Source organism: Papaver somniferum, chromosome 6, assembly GCF_003573695.1.
Source record: "Papaver somniferum cultivar HN1 chromosome 6, ASM357369v1, whole genome shotgun sequence".
In the NCBI taxonomy this organism is placed as follows: domain Eukaryota; kingdom Viridiplantae; phylum Streptophyta; class Magnoliopsida; order Ranunculales; family Papaveraceae; genus Papaver; species Papaver somniferum.
The window spans coordinates 8,676,974-8,699,438 of NC_039363.1; the positions used below are offsets into that span (position 1 = coordinate 8,676,974).

Genomic DNA, 22,465 nt, shown 5'->3' on the forward strand with positions numbered 1-22,465 from the left:
AATAAAATTGGCAAAAGGTGTCGTTCTCCCTAGTGGCGGCTTGTTTCTTGGTTCTTTGTACACACACTTGGATCAGCTGGTCACGAACATGTGCGCTTCAAATGGTTACATGAAAGTGGATTCGTATATTCATGCCGCCTTTCTCCAAGCATGGCTGCGGGAACACTTCGAAAAGTATGCTCCAAAACCATTGGTCGTACTTCCCGAGTCTTGGGGTGGCTCTAGGATACTGCGTTGGTCGAATAGGCGCCCAAAGATTGGTTCGAACCTGGTTGGATTCCTTTACAACTCGCACATGGTCAATTTTCGTCCATGGGATCTGGTACATGCGTCCATAACAGAGATCAGTACCTTTTATCCTGCTCCGAGCATGTCTTTTTCTTCTGATAAAGAGGATATGAGTGTTGGAGATATGGTGTTCATGTGAAGCTGCACGCTCGGTTATGTGTCGTCTTTCTTTAGAGGATCTTTCAAAGCAGCCTCTTACAATATCGATAGGGGGCTCGGCATATGGGTTTTGACCAAGGGGTCCCACTTGTTCATCAACCGGTTGTTCTAGAAGTCTCGTTGCCAACTTTTCTCGATGCTACTGTTCTTGTGTCGGGTAAAAGTATCCCTTTCCTTCTTGCGGAACGAAATCCATCAACAACCTCCAAATATAACATATTTTGGAAGGATGAGTTTCTCGTTTTCCATGGATTCATGAATGATATGGTAGAAAACCGTCGCAGTAAGCCTTCTCCTGCGGTTTTAGCGGAGCATCCACTGCTGAGGGATCCTTCTTCGCCCAAGCGAAAATCCGTTAGCCTGAATGCAGATAGTCCCCAAGTTAAGGAGAGAAGATCTAAAAGCCGTGCAGATCGTTCCCAGTCAGTTTCGACAGCCCTACCGACTTTCAGTTCGTCCAATATGCGGGTACGTGTGATTTTCCTCTTGACTTTAGTTGGATCGTGTATATCATTGTTTCTTTCATGAGTATCCGTCTTTGTATCTTGCCTAGGGTCTCAGCAGCATGAATGCCTTTGCCAAACTTGCAAGTAGTCATAAAACATCACTTCGAGACGGAGGGTGGCAGTGCTGAGCCTATCCGTGGCGATGGGGAACCCGAGAAGGATGAAAGCTCAGAGTTCAGTGATGGAGAGAGTAGTTCTTCCGACAGCAGTGTTGAATCTTCCTATAGCCAGTCTGAAAGCGAATCAGTGACTCTCCCGCATGTTTTTATTTCTTTCTATTTGGAAAATATCTAATCCGTGATGTCATAGGGGGAAACCGTTTATGAAGATGGCCCTGAGACGGAGACTTGTGGTGATACAACTTTGTCTCCAATTGTGGCAGCCGCACCGGGTGACCTTGGAATGGATGTTGATCGAGATGAAAACGTCGTTGTGACTCAGAAAATGGAGAGTACTCTAGTGGCTGCAGGTGCAATTGTCGTTAGGAATTGATAGACGCATTTATGTGTCTATTTTGATCTCAATTGTATATATTGTTAGTGCTCGATTTTTTGCTTATTTGGTTATTTTATGTCTTTGTATGTGTTTTTGGAGAAATAAGCTTTTGCGGCGAAATTGGCTCGAAAAGTTGCTCGAGGAATGACATTCAATTGATGTTAATTCAATTGAATACTTTGGATTCAAATTCATGTTTTCATGTGATTTGGTTATGTCCAAAAAAATTCTTCTTTTCTTGTGAAAGTAAGGTCGCCTTTGTTATTCTTTCAGGAATGACATTTTATGCGGGAGAGTTCTTTTTGAACTTGTGTTTAATTGCCAAATCTTTATGGGGAGTGCGGCTGTGGAATATTATAGGGGTTATCTTGTATCTTTATAAACTCTTTGATGAATGCATTTAGCTTCGGCTTTATGATGGCATCTAAATAAGTTGATATGGTATTCTCTTTTGATCATGAAGTATCTCTATGAAAATTTCATGAGGATCTCACTAGTTTTCGTACCTTTGCCAATTTATATTGACAAAAAAGGGGAGAATTAATGTGTATTGTGATACTACAAATACATATGGTTTACGGATCATTATGTAAGGGGGAGTGGTTTTCATCTCGAGATGAAGTATTGACTAAGGGGGAGTGATATATATATCACCATAATCACTACAAAAAAGAAGGCTTCTAGGGACGGCCAGTTTTGAAAAAACCGTCCCTAAAGAAGGATATTTGGGACGGTGATGGCCTGACCGTCCCTAATAGTCATAAAATATTTAAATCAAGGCTAAAATATGTCCGTCACAAAAAGAAAACATGGCCAAATAGTATTAGTGACGGTGGAACAGGGGACGGTACATAAACCGTCCCTAATACCTCTTGGGACGGTTTTTTGTCCTCTTGGGACGTTTTTTGGCCGTCCCAAGAGGCCTTCTGTTTTGTAGTGAATATTGTTGTCAAAGTTGTAATAAAATTGAACTTTGATGTTGTGTAATAATACTATGACACTGTATAACAATGATTGAGAGTACTTTGTTTTCTCATTGTTATCGCTACGGATCTTCAAAAACTATGATGTTGAACTTACAACCTTTAGAATCATGGAGTACTTGGAAGTGACGAAGATTTCGAGTCGCGTTGAAGATGCCAAGGAGATCAAGCATTTGGATAAGAAGCTACAATTTTTATTTATTTTGTAATCCATATGTACTGATAGTTTTGTCACTAAAATTGACAAAAGGGGAGATTGTTAGATCACTGCTCGTCAAACTCGCATGCGTTTCTATCTCAAGTATGTTTGTCAATTGATCAAAACTATAAGTCTTGATTTCTAGCCTATTTATACATGTCTCGGACTAGGACATAGTATGTGTAGTTGAGCTTAGACTTCATGGCGTTTATCACTTTAAGACGAAGAACTACTAAGGAGAGCTTGCGGAATTTCATCGACAAAAGGTATGTGGAGACTTAAACTCATCTAACACTTGGAAAGTCTATTTCTACTCTATCTCCTATATTGAAACATAAGTCGTGTAACGATATAGTTTTCTCTATACACATTTGAGATTTCGAGCTAGGTATATCTCACTTACATATTTCTCGAAATATGTGTTGGTAAGCTTTTGCTTCAAACAAGTTCATCTTATATCAAGAGAAAATTGTCGAGTAACATCTTACATGATTTGTGTGATACAATCATTTGGTGTAAGACTTGGAATGTTTCGATAATGATTATTTCAATATCTTGAAAATTGCTTTGATGCTAATAGTGTGTGAAAAACGGCTATTGAAATTATAGAAGAAAAATATTTCAATCATTGACATAAAGAGTTTAGAATCTTGTAACCATATTTGGATATAAGCATAGTGTGTTTGCACATTAGTGTATAAGTCCAAAATCGGGAGCCTAAAGTATGCATCCTTGTGTGTATACAAAAAGGTTGTAGGAGACTAGGTAAGTATGCGTACCCGTACGCATACTGGCGGAAGTTCACATCCTTGAATTTCTGCTGAGTTTGAAAACCAAAACCAAACTCATCTGGTTACCTAAAGTACGCGTACCCGTACGCATACTGGTGGAAAGTTCACGTCCGTGAATTTCTGCTGAGTTTGAAAACTAAAAGAAACTCAAATCTGGTTACTTAAGTACGCATACCCGTACGTGGTCGAATTTTAGATAGTGGTAAATAAGTTTTCGTTCACTCAGACTTTATTGAGATTAATTCTAGGCTTAAATATAAAAAATACTAAAAATAAGAAAATATATACAAAATATGTCACGGGATGAAGAATTCACTAGGACTCGGGATTTCACTGTTTTTCATACTCAAATGTTGAGAAATTAATCCTAGGCAATTATAACTCAAAACAAAAGATATATTAACTCTATTATTTGCCAGAATAGATTTCATAAAATATTAATTGTAAATTACAAGCATAGTGTATCAAAAGCACCTAAGATTAAACATACACTATCAAACAAGATAACAATTGATTAATAGAAATCATAAATCATTTAAAATCAATGCAAAAAGTAAATAAAGAATTAGGTAAATTACCACAAGGGTGAAATCCAGCTTCCTCCGTTGTCCCGGTATTGGGGTTTAGCTCATTAGGTCGGAAACATACTCAAAATTCATTTTTATTGCTCAAAGGGTGTTCACAATAATGAAATGGGAGAAAAGATAATTAAAACCGGGTTTGTAACAATTATATTTGTTACAAACCAAACTGTTGCAGAGAACGATAAATGAAAAGTGTCGATGGTACTGTAGCAATGTGACAGTCTTCTGCAGTCTAATGTTCTTCGTGTTCTTCTTCACCAGCAGAACTGGTTTATCTTTGCAACTTGATTTTTCTCCATCCTCAATCCTCTGTTAGCTCCACTATCACTTCATATCCCCTCTATGGTATCCCAGAAACTATTTATAACCCAACAGCATCGAAATATCACGCAATAACTGCCAATAATTCTCCCTTTGCTCGACAGTAAATAATATCTTTTTGGAAATATTTTCTTCCCTTTCTTCTCTTCTCACACTGTCAACCAGTGTTTACACGCTCCAATAATGCTTCCATTATCATCAATCAATGAGTCAACACGCTGAAAACGCATGTAATCTTTCCAAAACAACATCGATACAATCCCGAGTATCATTTTTGTACGTGAATGCCATGTTTTCTTCGAATCTGAGTATCCAGCCCATTCTAATCGAACCAAGCGACTATACCGAACCTGTCTAAGAATAACAGGTCCATACCCATCGATTGGAGTGATTAAATCTCTCCAGAAATGTCTAAAACCGGAAACAGCAACTCTCGGACTTTCAAGCAAAAACCGGTAATTCCCAGTTTCACTCAAACTTGATGATTCAGCCAATTCCGATCAAAATTGCACTTTCAAGCAAACCTAATTCTTCTCTATGGTATTATTTAAATTAGCCTTTCAAATTGTGATATATAAATAAAATATGTGGGGATCGATAATCAAGTATTTAATTTGTAATTTTTTCATTGCAAGACACTAAACCATCCAACTCACTCTCTCCATACTCTTTAAAAAGCTCATTTCACTCGCTGTATTCCTCACAACTCACAAGCATCTTCAACCCCGCAAGTCAAAAACGCGCAATGGTAATCTCCAAGAGCTTTCTCATTTTTGCTTTGCTCTTGACATGTTCAGCTATATTGGGTTTCAGTGAACGATTTCGCCATTCAGTGGCACGTGAACGTATGTAATTTTGGGCAGAATTTACATCCTAAACCTGTAGGAGTATATTGCCATGGATACTTGTTTGCCGAGGTCATCATCTGCTAATTGACACTGGATCATCATAGTTTCATTATGAGTTAAATTCCCTTTCAAATAAATTATGAGTTAAATTGTTATGATTACTTACTGCAACTTCATCTCTTGTGTAACAGCCGCTCTCCGCTTGGACTGCAAGCAAAATCTCAAGGAATAGGTTTCTCTGAGTAGCTGCTGCAATGCATTAAGATGTCTAGTGTAGGTGTTTCAGTGTATACACTAAAATATGTGAGAATTTGCACTTATTTATACTGGTTTATTGAAGGACAGGCAAAACGAATGACCCAACGTCCAAAAACGAACGTTTACATTGAATGAGACAACTGTTATGAAGTATTATGGGAAATACTCGAACGTTATTTGGAGGACATTTCTTGTAACCATGACACAACAAGCACCAGTGGTCTAGTGGTAGAATAGTACCCTGCCACGGTACAGACCCGGGTTCGATTCCCGGCTGGTGCAAAAATAATATATTCTTTTTAATAAATTTTTTATCTATATTCGTTTTTTTTTGTTTTTTTTTTCTTTTTGTACATATAGGGGAAGAAAAGGGTTTTCTTTTTTCTTAAAGAAGACGATCCTTAGATATCACAAACTGAAAAACCAACATAAAATGACAAATATTGTGTATATCAATAGGCAAAAACTCATAAACACACCAAGTTTAAAGTTTAAACCCATATGGGGTTTTATGTACAAAAACCCTGTCCTTAATCACTCTTAAATTATCATGTCGTTTCAAGTTCCGGCCTTATCTCTCCTCTGCGTCGAGCTCACTATCACCGTCGCCCATATCTGCCCTTCCATCGTCTCCTATATCACTTTCACTAGCTGTCTCCCACTCAGAATCGTCCGCTTCTTGGCCATAGACATTACCTCCTCCACCCTCGCAACTGACCCCGCCATGTTTAGTGGCAGCCTCGGTGAATAGCCAAGCTGCTCGCATCTGCTTCTTGACTAGCCTCTCAGCATAATCAGGAACCTTATTTTGCTTCAAGGAAAGGTCAGGGTCATTCGACTGCGAGCACTCATTTATGAATAGAATTGCATCGAGTAAGCTCTCTTTAGCTAATCCAAGCATGTCATATGCTTGAGCTCTTCTCCACAAGCTCTTCGCGTGACGGTTGAGAGGGTTATGCAGGCATAATGCACGTGTAGCATCACTTATGGCTGTCAGAGGTTGTTGAAGAAGAAGATGACATTGAGCTCGGTTACTATAAAGAACCACTCTCTCCTTTTTGGACCTCATGGGACACAGTGCCAATGCTTCTGAGTATTTTGATGCAGCTCCAGATATATTTCCTGAAGAGAACAGAGAATTGCCTTCGAGCTTGACAACTAAAGCTGCTGCTTGTTTGATATGAAGATCCTCCTTTGGCATATTTTTCTCCCATTTCAATCTCTGTCTAGAATTTAGTAGTTCGTCTATCTGTTCTTTAGTGCGACTACTAATAGAGGTACGGCCAGTCCCTGGTGATTCAACACATTCTTGAAGAACATTTACAATAGAATCCCCGAGCTTTTTGTGATCTCCCAAATTTGAGATCTCTGCCAGGTCAATAAGTGCAGGTACGGCTTTATCAGTCACCTGTACGAGAAAATTGAAACAACAATTAAAGAATATCGCGATCTAGAAGAACCGATGTGTGTTTCTGAAAAAGAAGATAAAACAAACAAATAAAAACAGAACTTCATCACGAGAGTTTAGATATCAAGAAGTGGAAAATTGAGCTTCTTCTTCTCGCTGCGGCATATTTATCAAACAGAAAATATTAACATTCGGGTGGTTCTCCTTTTATGAACAATTACACCTCACGACTGCCCTTAAACATTGATTAATCACTCCTAACAGTGTTTGAAACCAAAACAGCGGGCGTTTAACAACTAGGTGCAGGGGCGGAGCCAGCCCATTGCAAGGGTATGCACTTGCACCCCCTGCCCAGCTGGCTCCAAAACCCATTTTAGTCCCTTTAAGATTTATATATATATATATACCAGGCTGTTTTTGCATTTTTGCACCCCCTAAAATTTTTGTTTGCACCCATAGCAAATTTTTGCACCCCCTTCCCATGATTCTTGGCTCTGCCCCTGACTAGGTGACCCATAATTTTATGTGCTATTAAGATTTTTATGCATCTTTAAAAACCTAAAATCACAAAGTAACGAAATATGTATCCTAAGATAGAACCACTACTTCATGCGCAGTCTATACAGCTCTACTGAGCATTTCAATTTCTCTTTCAATATTTCAGGATGCTCATTGCTGTTTCCATCCATCTATAGACTATAGTTTCCATAAACCTATATAGACTATAGTTTCCACCATAAACCAGCGTTTCAATTTCTCTTTCAACATTTCAGGATGCCCATTGCTGTTTCCATCCACCTATAGACTATAGTTTCCAACATAAACCTAGACTATAGTTTCCATATACCTATAAACTAAATAGGGTTTGCTTCTTCAACATTTCAGGATCTGCATTGCAGTTAGTTTCCGTAAACCTACAGACTATATTTTCCATATACCTATAAACTAAACAGGGTTTGCTTCTTCAATATTTCAGGATATGCATTGCGGTTTCCATCAACCTACATAGACTATCGTTTCCGTAAACCTATAGATTATATTACCTATAGACTAAGTCGGGTTTGCTTCTTCATGCTATCGAACATAGATGCGAAAAGGGGGAAAAGGAAATATGAAGCGAAGTATGAAGCTTTGCTTAAAATTGTTGCAAGCATAGTTGGAATTACGGCCACAACAGTTAAAAAAAAGACAAAAAATAGAAATTCATAGTTTTTCTAAGCAAAAAGGTTGGACTTTGAAACTTAGAAGGCAATACTTTTCTAAGAAAACAGATGCAGCACACATGTATGGATGAACCTTACCTTGTGACAAGTAGCTGGATCCTGTAGTAGCCAAATTAGGCAGTCGATAGCCATGTATTGCCAATCATCAGAAGAGCGAGCAATATTACACAGAGCTTCAACAATACCAGGACAATTAGCAACATGCCCTCTGCCAATTTTATTATGACAGATTGTCCGTAACAAACCAATACCAGCTGGCGAGTTTTCATTAACTAGTCCACCCCACATGCCTGGCAATTTTACTAAGAACTCCGGTTTGCATATGATAGATAGAAACTCAGGTTTGAACGCGAAGCAATTAATAAGCTGTAGAGACCAGCACTGCAACTGACTAGCCCATTCCTCAGCTTTCCTAGATTCCATCTCGACACCACCCATGCCACGAGTAAGCAAATCACAATGATAATTAAGCCTTCTATCCATTTGCTGGTAGAAATGAGAGTAAACAATCTCTAAAGAGCTCATTGCCAGCTGAATAGATAGTTCAAGAACCTCCCCATGATTCGCCACTGAAGGAAAAGTACTGGCATATGTAGCCAAATGCCCAAGGGCTCGCACTGCTACTCTCTGTTCCACCCATGTTAACCTCCCTCTTAAAAGTTCGACCAATGGAGGAATTACTCCAGCATGGACAGCACTTTCTGCAAACTCTTCCATATTCATGGTGTAAGATCCAATGATATGAGCTGCATAGTATGGAATATATATATTCTGGTCATGCGAAAGCCAGCGACGATTCTTCAAACCCTTGCATATAAGTGCAGACATACACTCAAATATTCCCAAATCAATGAACTCGGGATCGTTTGGATGTGCCATGGCAGTATTCCAAAGTCCACTTATAGGAAGAACCTGACCATCCTCATCCAGAGAAGGAAGTTCTCTGAAGAATTTCAATACACTTGTTCTGCGCTTACCAGGGTTAGCCTCCTTCATAACACAGAAGAAGCATCCAGGGTATGGACAATCTTGTGTCATTTTATCCATGTTTACAAAATCAACTATTCTTCACAACAATTAGAGCAGATTCCACCAAAATTCCCAAACAGATTACAAGAACTTCATCACTGCATAACAAGAAGATGCTAGTGTGAGACAAGTCTTTTTAAAGATAACCCAACATACAAAGATGTCAACAATCAAAAACTGAAATTGAATTAGACGGATAAAGAGAGCAAATGTACGAATCGGAAATTTCTAACACCCTCCTGGGATGACTAAAATCAAACAGTAAACTTGCTAGTTAAACCCCCTAATTGCAAACAATTGCACTATCACAATGATGAAAAATAGCTTGTCCAAAAGGCCAATTCAGACAATTCCATGAATGAATTCACTTCTAAACTTAATGGGGCACATTGCAATACCTAATTTTATCAACAAAAAATCTCAATCTCTGACAAAAACAGACATCAAAAAGAAAAAACTCATTAACTACAGTCACTCACTGAAGCAGATCAAACATTTTAAACCACACCCACGATCATGAAACATAAACCGAACAGAAATGAAACAGTTTAACTCCGTACATCGAAGAATTGAAACTAGAAAACCCAATATCGACAGAAATGAATCAAACCAACACAAATGCTAACAAAAATCAACCTCATAACAACAAAACGAAAAGGATTTAACAGATTACAAACCGTTTCAACATCAAAAATCCAAGAAAAAAAAAAGTAAACAAAACCCAGATAAGAAGATCCAAATAACTCTAGAGAAAGTGAAGGAAAAAAAAAAGGCATACCTCAATCAACTCAGACAAAGAGACAGTAATCAGTAACCTTGAGCTTCTGAAAAAGCTTCCAAAATCCAAAAAATCTCAGAGTGGTATATAAATCCAGAGACAATAAAAGGAAGAAGAAGAAGGGGGTATCTGTGAGCGAATGAAGATCTTGCAAGAAAGTAATAGTGGTTTGAATACAGTCAATGAAAAATAAATTATTGAGATTTATTTCCTAATAAAACGTCTTTTTATGTCACAAAACCTTTGATTCCCCTCGAGATTATCCGTTTTACACAGTATTGTACGGTGGATGAGAGTGGGTTAAAGGTTCTTTATGGACTCCACTGACACACAGGAATTATTGAGTATCCGTATTTGCATCGTATTTACGAGATTACTATATATACATATATACGGTACTGGATTGTATTAATTACAACAAGGGAAATTAGGTGCAGACCCAAAAAAATAATATTTTCATTGTAGACCCACAGTTAATTTTAGGTGTCGTGACACCCATAAATTATTTCCGTGACACCCATAATTATTTTCTTTTGTGCTTCTCTAAAATAGCTAAAATAGGCAACTTCCTTCGTATCATCTCCCAAAGAAGAGTGAGCAACGCCTAACAGGAACAATATCTTGTCGTTTCCATTTGACACCTCAAGTGCTTTCTCTAGTTTGTTAATTGTTTCTGCAAGTTGGAAATAAATTTGAAAGAAGTTGATATCGTATGTCTTATTTAGTAGCAATACATAATGAAACTAAAACATAAATTGGGAATAGATTTGATTATAAAATTAGAATTACCGTGAATCTAATCAAGGGTTTTAAGAGAGAGAGAGTGATGAACCTTGGAGAGAAGATATCTGGGTTCCATTCAATCTAATAGATCGTCGTGGAGCCGATTCAGACCGAGAGATTAATCTATTTGAGCTGCGTAGAGAAGAATAATCATAGATTTTCCTACAACATTTTCTCTTGCTGGGTGATGTTTTTGACGGAGATGCTAAGGCCTGTTTGGTACGGTTTAAAAACAGTTTTCAAAAATAGTTTTCCACTGTTTTAAAAACATACCCTTTTTTTCTTGTTTTCATTTTCTAAAAATTATTTGGTAAACTGTTTTTGAAAACAATGAAAACCAACTAAATCGGATCAAATGTAAAGATTCGTCTAAGAGATAGTGATATTAGCCATGACTCACTTGCAGTCATTCCCCCATCTCTTACTTTGTTCTGAAAAGAAGAAAAGAAAAAAGAAAAGAAAAAAAGAGAAAACACAGAAAACAATAATTTGTTGTTTTCATTTTTTTGTTTTTAAAAACAGAAAACAGATAGAAAACATTTTCTGAAAATGTCCCTACCAAACGTGTTTTCTCCTGTTTTTTGTTTTCTCTGTTTTTAAAAACAGAAAACTGTTTTTGAAAACTATACCAAACAGGCTCTTAAAGTTTTAAGCCCTGTGATCCTATTGCTTAACCCTAAAGAAGAATAAAAGAAGTGATGAAAGAAAAACGAAAGAAGAATAAGCAGAGAAACAATTTTAAAAATTCCGGGTGTGAGAAAATTTTTATCCCAAAAAATGAATGCACGCTTAAACTTTTCTGGGCATGAGTTTCACGGTCAAAGAAATCTATAAGTGTAGTTTTCACTTACAACAAATGAACGGCCGGGGTTACGATTAACGTGATCAAAATGAGATTGGGCCCACTTTGTCCGACAAAGACGAATGTAGCATTAACGGCGATATTATAGGACTTCATGCATGGACCCACAGGCCACTACTTATCGGTCAGCAATAGGCAGTCCTTTTAGATCCACTCCGACATGATGGCTTTGTAACAGTGGTTATGTGCCCATCACCACCACCTGCATTCATCTTTTGGGAACTAGATACATTGAAAATCTTACTACTCCGTAAGCTGTTGTATTCTTTTGAGATTGGGTTTGGAATTCCACGCATGAAATGGTACATGAGTCATCATATTGGGTTACAGCATCAATCTACTATGAAACACAAAATTCAATGGATATTGCAGACATTCCTTGGATTATCCAGTAATCTAAGCGGAGATCCAAGCTTCGGTTCTCGAGATCTTGGCTTCCCGAGATATAAACAAGGCATGGGAAGAATGGCCGGGATGTTCATGGTCATAGTCGTAGAAGCACGTGCATTTTCAAGACTACATATGCAATGCAGTTGACTTGCCAAATGGGCTTGGGGATAATGACCTGTCAAATTTGGGTGTTATATAACGTCATAGTGGTGAATGGTTGCATAATACAGAATATGCTAGAAAGAGTCGTATCAAATATTCACATGTTTCTGCTCGGCAAAGTAATTCACCAACCTTTTACTTCTTCAAGGATATGGGGGCTTGTAATTCACCAACCTTTTACTTCTTCAAGGATATGGGGGCTTATTTGGTGGTCCATTTGGATGGAAATGGAAATGGAATCCAAGGATTCCATTTCCAAGGAATCCTATAAATGGAAATGGAAATGGAATCCAAGGATTTCATTTCCAAGGAATCCTATAAAGAGTCGTATAATACAGAATATGCTATAAATGAAGAATCCAAGGATTCTTCATTTATTTGGTGGTCCATTTGGATGGAAATGGAATCCAAGGATTTTTCAAGGTAAATATGAATCAACTGAGACGTTTATTTATGATATAAAATGTGGTCTACTGGTTCTAGGAGATTTGAGCATTTATCTTTAAATATGGTAATTAGGAACACAAAATTGGTTAAAAAGACCAAAATCAATAATTCATGGGTGAAAAAGACATTTAGATTTTGATACTGTTTAAATGGACGAAAATGTAAAAATAGCCAGGATGTAAACAGTTTCATCTCCTACCCATTTTCAAGTAGTTTTTCTTATTTTTAATTTACATCAGGATATATCCAGTTTCATCCTTACTATTTTTTAAGTTTAAGTCAGGATGAATCCAGTTTCATCTTTGCTATTTTTTCAGTGTCCATTTCACTCATACTAATTTTTACTCGTCCATTTGAACCATGTTTTAAAAGTATTTGGACAAGTGACCCATTTTTCGAATTAGGAATCCGCATGCAGGTCTCATGTAAGTTTACACTTTTTCGTTTTCTCTTTCTCTAGTAGCCAAACCACTTCCCTTGTTTGTCTACTTATTTCAATAAATTTTGTTCTTTTGCGTCCAAAAAAAAAAGTTGACTTTCAATTTACCTCCTTTTAAATACACAAAATTGGTTAAAAAGACCAAAATCAATAATTCCTGGGTGAAAAGGACATTTAGATTTTGATACTGTTTAAATTGACAAAAATGTAAAAGTAGCCGGGATATAAACAATTTCATCATACCCATTTTTAAATACTTTTTCTTATTTTTAATTTACATCAGGATGCATCCAGTTTCATCTTTGCTATTTTTTAAGTTTAAGTCAGGATGAATCTAGTTTCATCCTTACTATTTTTTTGGTGTCCATTTCACCCATAATAATTTTTACTCGTCCATTTGAACCATGTTTTAAAAATATTTGGACAAATGACCCATTTTCCGTTTTAAATATTATTGAACAATTTGCCGATCTTCCTTCTATGACTGTGCATACTGAATTTCTCCTATATGTGTGACAGTCAAAGAAGAAATATAAAAGATAGATATTTAATGTCTTAGTAGTAACTTTTTTGTTTTTGTAAAGTCAAAAATCAAGAAGTTTGGGAACCTGATATAATAACAACTTTCAAAAGTTAAGAAGTAATTGAAAAAGCGGGGGTCTAACAACCACACCCAATATTTCATTCGGCAATCTGTATGGATTAACTCCAATATAACTTCATGAGAATCAACTAGACAGTCAGATTAAATCAAGGAAATATAATTAAGAGTAGTATCTCTATTTCTCAATACAATCTACAATCTAACATATAGAAATTTGTGAGCCCAATTGATATCAGAATTAACTTGAACGATGTCAAAAACCAATGTTCAAGTGTCAATTAATTACTACCCAACAATCAAGGTCAGATTTCACAATTGATTGAACTACGCACAACCTGTGATATTTCAATTATGTAAACAAATATAATGCAAAAAAGAAATCACACAGACACCATAAATTTTGTTAACGAGGAAACAACAAAAGCAGAAAAACCATGAGACCTAGTCCATATTTGAACACCACACTGTATTAAGCCGCTACAGACACTAGCCTACTACAAATTAACTTCGAACTGGAATGTAGTTGAGCCCTCACCAATCTCACACTGATCAAGGTACAATCGCATTTCTTACGCCTCTGAATCCCAGCATGACTCTACGCACTTGATTCCCTTAGTTGATCTCACCCACAACTAAGAGTTTCTACGACCCAAAGTCGAAGACTTATAAACAAATCTGTCTCCAACAGAAATATCTATGAAGTTTTGTTCAGTCGTATGATAAATCAAGGTGCAATGAACCAATTGATAATCCGGTCTTATATTCCCGAAGAACAGACTAGAAATACCAATCACCCTACAATAACGTAACTATATGGTTGTAAAACAAATTATTGTGGAATCAAAAAGAATGAGACGAAGAGCTTTATGATTACTTTTTATATCTTACCTATCAGAGATAAATCTCGAGCAAATCTGAGAGAAGATAGTACTCAACATGATACAACAAGTAAGATCAGAATACGTAACTACAGAGAAGATAGTTGGATCTGGCTTCAAAATCCCAATGAAGTCTTCAAGTCGTTAACATATAATGGTTTTAGGAAAAACCTAGGTTAAAGGAGAATCGACTCTAGCCGGAACTAGTATCATACAAGGGGTGTGGGTATTAGGTTTCCTCGTTGCTAGAGTTCTCCTTTATATAGCCTTTCAAATCAGGGTTTGCTAAGTTAGCTTAGAAACAAAATATTCACAGTTAGATAAAAATATGATTTAAGATACAAGCTAAGTTTGCTTGAAACCAAAACAATATCTCTTCACTGTTAGATGGTCTTAGCTTGTCACACACAAATGAAATATACTTTCATTTAGATATGGGTAATCGTACCTAAACGTGTATATTGAGCTGGCTCAATAATAGTTAACCAAAGTTAGCTATATGAATACTTTTGTCTTAACCACATTCATGTAATACATCTAGATCAACTATGATGATCAATCAATCATGAAAGATAATCAAATGAATCTAATTGTGTTTCATAGAGTTGTTCAATTGTTGACAATCACATAGAGGTATATATGATCCAACTGAAGCAAAATCTGATTAATTCGTAATGTACAAAGTACAAGAATCAGTTCATGAACATTAAGCCACGGTTTGCAAAGATTGCATTCCTTATTTCATAAATGTATTTGTTCATGAGTATGAGAAAATAATTAACCGATTTTAGAACTTTAACCACTCAGTTTGCAAACGGGTACGCAAACTTAAGTTCCGGACTTTGGTCTTGTCCAACAATTTACAAACGGGTACGCAAACTGTCGTCCCGGACCTAAATCAGGTAGAACAGTTTGCATACTGGTATGCAAACTTGGTTCTCGGACTTTTCAGTTAAAATTGTTCGCATAGTGGTATGCAAACTTAGTTTCCAGACCTGAATCATACCATCACACTGTGTACACTAAGTGCACATATTGTGATGTTTTCCAAACATGGGTTTTAGTTCTATATATTCTCCCATTTCAATCATTGAAACATTCTTAGAAGAGAAAATGGCTATCTCTCACAAACCATTAGCTTATAAGCAATTTTCAAGTGATCGAATGATCAATATGAAACTTTCCAAGTCGACATCAAATGATTTCTCACACAAATCATGAAAGATGTTTCAAGCAATTTCCACATGATCATCTTTGACTTATTATTTAGTTTCAAACAAATAAATTGTTTCCAAATAAACTCGTCAAGATTAATGATAAATGTAGCTAAAGCAAAAAGCTATCAACACATATTTTGAGAAATAAATAAGAGAGTTATACTCATCTCGAAATAAGAAATGTGTATGATATGAAAATTTATATTGATATACGACTTTTGTCTGAATAGGAAATAGAATAGAATAGAATAAACTTCTTAGTGATAGATAAGTTTTAGTCTCCACATACCTTTTGTTGATGAAGTTCCTCCGAGTTCTTCAGTAGATCTTCGTCTTCAGTTGTAAGCGTCGTGAATTCTAAATACCAACTACAAAATCTATCCTAGTCCGAAACTCCTATAAATAGACTATAGTTTTGATCAACTAAACTTGATAAACAAGCTTGAGATAACAACGCTTGCGAGTTCGACCGAGCAGTGCTCTAACAGTAATTTCTTTTCCGAGCAAAAACTTTTTTCTTTTCTTCTTCCGAGGAAACGACTTCTCAGTTCAAATAGAAACATTTTTTTCTCCTTTTTCTTTTTCGTTGTTTTCTCTTTCGACAGACAAACCCATTACTAATTTGTTTCTTCCCTAATCAACTTTTTTCACAAATCAGTATAAGCAAAATACATGTTTATCAAATTTTTCGCCTAATCAGTGCACAAAATCCATTCTGCAGACGCGTAACGAATTATGCAATCATTTTCTTCACTGCATAACAAATTATGCATTTGGATAACAAAGTTATGCATCTATAACAAGTTATGTACACCATTGTTTTGGTTGATTTTAGTGCGTACATAAAAAAATTGATGCATAATGCAGTATGCATCCATATTTAAGGATGCAGGTTATGCATTTATTTTCTTGATGCATAAAAAGATTGTGCAACAATTTTCTCGATGCATAATGTATTATGCAGTCATATTTTCGGATGCATAACAGGTTATGCATTCATTTTCTCGACTGCATAACATGTTATGTAGATATTATTATAGGTGCATAACGTGTTATGCATCCATTTTCTGGATTGCATAACAAGTTATGTAACCAATTTCATAATTGCATTACATGTTATGCAGACATTTTCCAAATTCACCAAGTTATATCCTCCAAGTTCACCACCACCACCAACTCAATCAACAGCTGCAACACCCAAAAGGAATTCTAAACTAAAGGAATTCAGAATCTGACCTCATAGACAAGTTTGAATGCAAGTTCAGCTTTTGGATGTTGGTATTTATCGGGATGAAGTTGCAAAGCTACAAAACAAAACGCCAACACAAGCTTCATGACAGAGTAATCCTAAATCATATTAGAAATCAAATAAAAACAAACAAGTACCAAGTTTACGATATTTCTTTCGAATTTTATCTATTCCTGCATTTTCTTCAACCTGATTAATCCCATCATTTGCACAATCTTGAAAAAAAATAAAAAACCAGACTCAAAAGCATATTGTAATAACAAAAAAAGAAGCATTAAAATTCCAGAGACTTACTCCAAGTAGAAAATACCAATCAATGAAAGATGACCTGATATTCTGGTTGTGATTAATTTATGATGAATACATCCAGTATGCCAAAATGGTGATATTGTCGATGATGTTAACAATGAGCATATTCTTGTTACCAACTCTGACTTTAATTTATCTTCTTGTGTAACAAAAATTCCTTTAGTTCAACTTCATCCTGATAAACTTAATCTCCTGAATTCCTTTAGTTCCCTCCTAAACTTAAGATCAATGGATCTAATCTTCAACAAATTTGGAGGGGTTTACCCAAATTACCACCAAACCTAGCTACAATTGCTATTAAGATTCAGAAACAAGATCGACATTGAACCTTTAAATCATGATCAAGAGAGAACTATTAGGAGGCGGCGGTGAAAGTTGATGGCGTCTTCTTTCATGGAATCATATAGCAGCTGCAAATAGATAATTCAGAAAAGAAGAATATTAGGTCAAATACGAGGGAAAAATTGATGACGTCTTCTCTTTTCCACTTCTTCATCATCCTCAACTGAAAAATCTCGATGAAATCATAGAAGAACAACCTTTGTGGAATCATCCGTTAACGATTTTAATCTGCAGGGATTTCCCAAGTGAAAACTATCGAGCAGCAGAATAAAAGAATTTGGCATTGAAAAGGTTGAAAAACTGAATTTTAGAAATTATGGGTTTGGGAGAATTTTTTTTATAAAAAATGGGTGCGCGTCTGAACTTTTCTGAACGTGGATTTCTTAGTGTAAAAAATCTAAAAAATGAGTGTGGTACTAGTCGCGTGTTTCATTTGGGCCCGCCCAATATTACCTACATCCGAAATCTAGTCGCGTGTTTCATTTGGGCCTTACCCCAAAAAAAAATATTTAAACAAAGCCCATATGATATCTCTCTCTTTTTTCCCGACTCGAGATGCATTGTAAAAATGTTCTCGACCGCCGACACATGACCGTGATCCTTGATACGGACCACTATCAAATTCAGAAATTTGAAAATGACAGTAATAAATGATAGATTTCATTTATGACACAAAAGAAACATAAGCAAATGTGTGGGTGTTTTTTCCTTCCTGTTCTCATGTGATGCTGATTGCCGCTATTTGACTTGGTAGCCACCGACACTTATTTATACAACTCATTTTATTGTAAAGAAGATGCAACCACAACTTCAATAATGATGACTACCAGAAGATAACAAGCATTGAGGCAGAAAATATGGACATGGATGCCACTGCATTTTGATTTACAACGTTAACAAGCAGCAAACGCCTCTCCAGTAGAATAATAGTAGTAAAGATATCTACGGTCTGGATTTAACTTGGTTCTAGTTTATTTAATTATGTAATATCGCATTATTATAAAAAATATAAAGTTCAAATGATATTCTTCCATTTGATTTACACTTAATTTAAAAACAAAAATAAAAATCTTAATTATTATTAGCTCTTCTTGCCTTCATCACCACCATCTTCCAAATAAGCTTTCTTTCTTCTTTCAGCACCAGCAAACACACAAATAACCAGGAAACAAACAGCATAAACTCCATTAATCTTCCAATTACTCTTCGGTGGTTGATTCAAAACAGCTCTATGAAACACAGTCACATAGTAATGCAACCCAACAGCAAACCCGACAATAGTCTGTCCTAATCCTAACACCTTAGTGCTTAATCCAGTTTCAGTAGAAAACACTAAAACTAAGTACATTAACAGTAACAGCAAATACAGGACATACCCAAGTGTTTGCAAAATCTGCAAACAAATGTATCTGGATTGCGATGTAGCGAAGAAGAATTTCAATGGTTCGAGACCGGTGATTAATGCAGATAATGAGAGGATTGAGAAGTAAATTGATAAGTAAATTTGAATAAAAATGATGATTTTTTGTAATGAGAAGTAAGTTTTAATCTTGTTGAAGATTAATGAGACTAGAATGAGTGGCACAAGGATGGAAATGGCTGAGATTATTGAAGCGATTTGTGATGCATATTTTTTGGCATTTGTTTTGCCAATGTATGGTTTGATGTAACCTTCTGTGATTTCTTTGTTTGCTCTGTTTATATATGCTTTTGATTTTGTTGACATCCTTTCAAGATCTGGGATTAGTGTTTCTTGAAACCTTGATGGTAACTCCGTGAATTCTGATATGAAATCTGTTGTATCATCTTCTAGCATCCAGATTGGAGTTATGGGTTTCTTTGGTTTGTTCTCTGTTTGTATTTTGTTGGATTTGAGTAGTTCTGGGGTTTTGTTTTTGGATGTGGATACGGGTTTTGATTCTTTTGAAAGATGATGTGATTTCTTTGTGCTTGGACTTGATGATTTAGTGGAATTGAGTTTCTTGACTAGTAGGGTTTTTGGTAGACTAATTGAGATTGTTGTGTTTTTGTTTGAAGTTTTTGTAACGGGTTTCATGGTTTTCTTCTTTGGTTTCAGAATTTGAATGTCTTCATCATCGTCTTGTTTGCTGGGTTTCTGAATCTCTTCTTGATCATCTTCCTTGATGGGCTTCTTCTTTGGTTTTACAATTGGAGTATCTTGATCATCTTGTTTGATGGTTTTCTTCTTCTTTGGCTTTTGTAAATAATCTTCATCCTCTGTTTCTTCAACTGAGAACAATTTTCTTGTACCACCAATGCTCTGTTTTCTCTGTAATTGTTGTGATGAGAACGTAGAAGAGATGAAGATAGAAGAGATTAGAATGAAAACAAAGTAAAGAAGAAACAATTTCTTAAAGCTCATCCTTTTGATTTTTTCTTAGATTGAGATGAGAAAGTAGATTTTGCAGAGAAAAATTCTGGTGTTATGATTTAATTAATATAGGCCCCTTGAAAGGAAAAGCAGTAAAAGTAGAGAAAGTGAATTTGAAAGAGAATTTGCATTAGATATAGCCTCCCCACAGCAAATTGGTGACATTAATTTTCACTGTCCCCTAATCAATGTAGAGATAGCAATGGGTTTTCCTCCATTTTTTTACGTCTCCAATCCATTTTGATTCCTTAAAATTTATTTCTGTCCTCACTCACCAGAGTCCACATTATTAATGATCTGGCAGTGGAATTCACAGTCCAAGGTCAAGTGATTTGAGTTCAGACACTAAAGTTGACTTTCCATTTTTAAATTCTAGTCAGTAGTTGCCAGCTAAAGATGTATTGATTGTTGATGATGTACCCCATATCTTATACAGTTACCCCCTGGAAATAGAATTGTTTATTTGATATGTGATCAAAAGTGAAGAACCGACACAAAGAAAAGTGCATTAAACAAATAATGAATGAATCCACATTTAAAGCTAGCGGGAGGTGTGGGTCCTTTTTAGTTAACCTGGACTAGACTGAGCATTACTACTACTACTTTTGTGTGTTAATGGAGTAGATCTCAGATGTCTATTTACGAGCCAACTACCATTCATATGATGATCTACAGTGTACCTTTACCACGTTCTCCAGTTTCTTAGTTAGGACCATTTATTAGATGGAGATTGCTCTCAGAAGAAGAACAAGAGTTCTGCACCCATGCCAAGGAAGAGTTCTTTCATAAGATATTTCTGGAGACGTGTTGGCCGTGAAAATAAGGTCCGCGAAAAATCATGACATAATCTCCAAATCTCTAAATATGATTTGAAGTTAGTATGCATACAAAAGTAATTGATTATCCCGCCGGCGTGGTCAGACCGTCTAAGCGTCCTTGTTGCCAAGGGGAACACTCTTCGCTCAACCAACTATACCGACAATTCGGCTTTCCATCGCGCTTTCGATCTCCGTACTAATCCGTTTCCCAAAACACTCCTACCCTGTACATCCCGCCCGATCAATGATGTCCAGTCCAGAACAGCCGTCCAGGCTAAGTCCATTGAGCCGCTGTTCTGTCTCGGGCACCAACGGTATCCGATCCGATTTTGGCTTGTTGATGGGGCAATATTTTCAAACTTCTCAAGAGAAGCAACGGATTAAAACAAAGTTTTCTTTCCGTAAGTTCTTGAATGGTAAAAGGAAACATTACTAACAGGGGGTTACATATTGCTTGGGGGTGTACCAAAATACACCTAAGACAAAATGTACAATACGTTGGGGTGTCCAGACACTAAAGCTGATCGTAACAACAAAACCCTTATATCTTAGCAGCAATGGCACGGAATTCATGCATTACTAATTTTGCGTTACACTGTAGATCTCAGTCAGATGTCTATTTTTAGTTTTATGAGCCAACTACCATTCATATTCATATGATCTACAGTACCTTACCACGTTCTTGAGCTTCTTAGGACCATTTATCAGATGGAGAGCGGACTTCTACACCCACTCAGTGATTTTTTTTTTTTTTTTGTGAGACGTAGTTATGTGTTGGCTGTAAAAATTATTGAGTTTCAAATGAAGAGTGGACTTCTACACCCACCTGGTGAAATTTTTTTTTTTTTCTTTTTTGTAAGACATGGTTTTTCGTTGGTTGCAAAAATAGTTTAGGCCCAAGCTTCATTGGTAACGACCAAATTTAGAATGATTTTTTGTGGACCATGGTTTTTTTGGGATCATGGTTCTATTTTTAGTAAGACATTTAGAAGTAAATCTAGGTCATCTCTTATCTAGATATTTATATTAATACCTAAACTACCCTCCTGATTAATTTTGGGTAATGATTAGTGAAATGATTAAGCTAAAGAAGTAGAATTATTGAGAGAGTAAAATTAGAGAAGATGAAGAAAAACATGGGATATAATTTTTTTTTCCAATTCACTAAGCTTGAGTATTCAAGTGATGATAGCTCATCTGATTCTTCCTCTCCATCCTCTCCTAGAGTATTTGTTAATCTTCACAATGATCTAGATATGAGTTATTTCTTAGATGGTGAATGTATTCTTCCACAAACTCAATCTCAAGATGAAAATGATGGATTTTACCAACCAAAATCGGAGGAAGAGTATTTGGGTACCCAAGTATGCTTCAAACTTAGATAATGGTGGTTGAATTGGTCCAACTATTCATAAAACTGTAAATTTTTATAAAAAATTCATGCTAGGTTCAGGTAGTTCGGTTACCAAGTGTGAAGAATAGGTAACCGAACACGAAGTTCGGTTAATAAATGTCAAGAACATATAACCGAACACAGAGTTCGGTTTCTTTCTTCAAACACGCAGGTAGCCGAACTTTAGTAATAAGATTTACAGAGGTATGTTCGGTTAGTTCGCAAACTTCAACGCAACCAAGTTCCCAACCGAACTGCAGGTTAAAAGTAACCTAGTATTAGAAGTTCGATTGGTTCGCAAACTTCAACA

The 22,465-nt window shown here is 36.2% G+C and overlaps 2 protein-coding genes and 1 non-coding gene across 3 annotated transcripts; 1 reads left to right on the forward strand and 2 right to left on the reverse strand.

The window, feature by feature from the left end:
• Nucleotides 1-5,643: 5,643 nt before the first annotated feature.
• On the forward strand, nt 5,644-5,714 carry TRNAG-GCC. The gene has a single exon. It is a non-coding gene; the product is annotated as a tRNA-Gly (tRNA).
• Nucleotides 5,715-5,840: 126 nt separating this feature from the next.
• Nucleotides 5,841-10,141, reverse strand: LOC113286862. The gene is made up of 3 exons (XM_026535495.1): nt 9,871-10,141; nt 8,142-9,190; nt 5,841-6,840 (listed from the first exon to the last, which is right to left on the reverse strand). Exons 2-3 carry the CDS (start codon nt 9,108-9,110, stop codon nt 6,004-6,006), a joined length of 1,806 nt encoding a protein of 601 aa, XP_026391280.1. The 5' UTR covers nt 9,111-9,190; nt 9,871-10,141; the 3' UTR covers nt 5,841-6,003.
• An 8,254-nt stretch (nt 10,142-18,395) lies between these two features.
• Nucleotides 18,396-20,144, reverse strand: LOC113286863. The gene has a single exon (XM_026535496.1). The coding sequence runs from the start codon at nt 19,933-19,935 to the stop codon at nt 18,634-18,636; it is 1,302 nt and encodes a 433-aa protein (XP_026391281.1). The 5' UTR covers nt 19,936-20,144; the 3' UTR covers nt 18,396-18,633.
• Between the last annotated feature and the right edge of the window lie 2,321 nt (nt 20,145-22,465).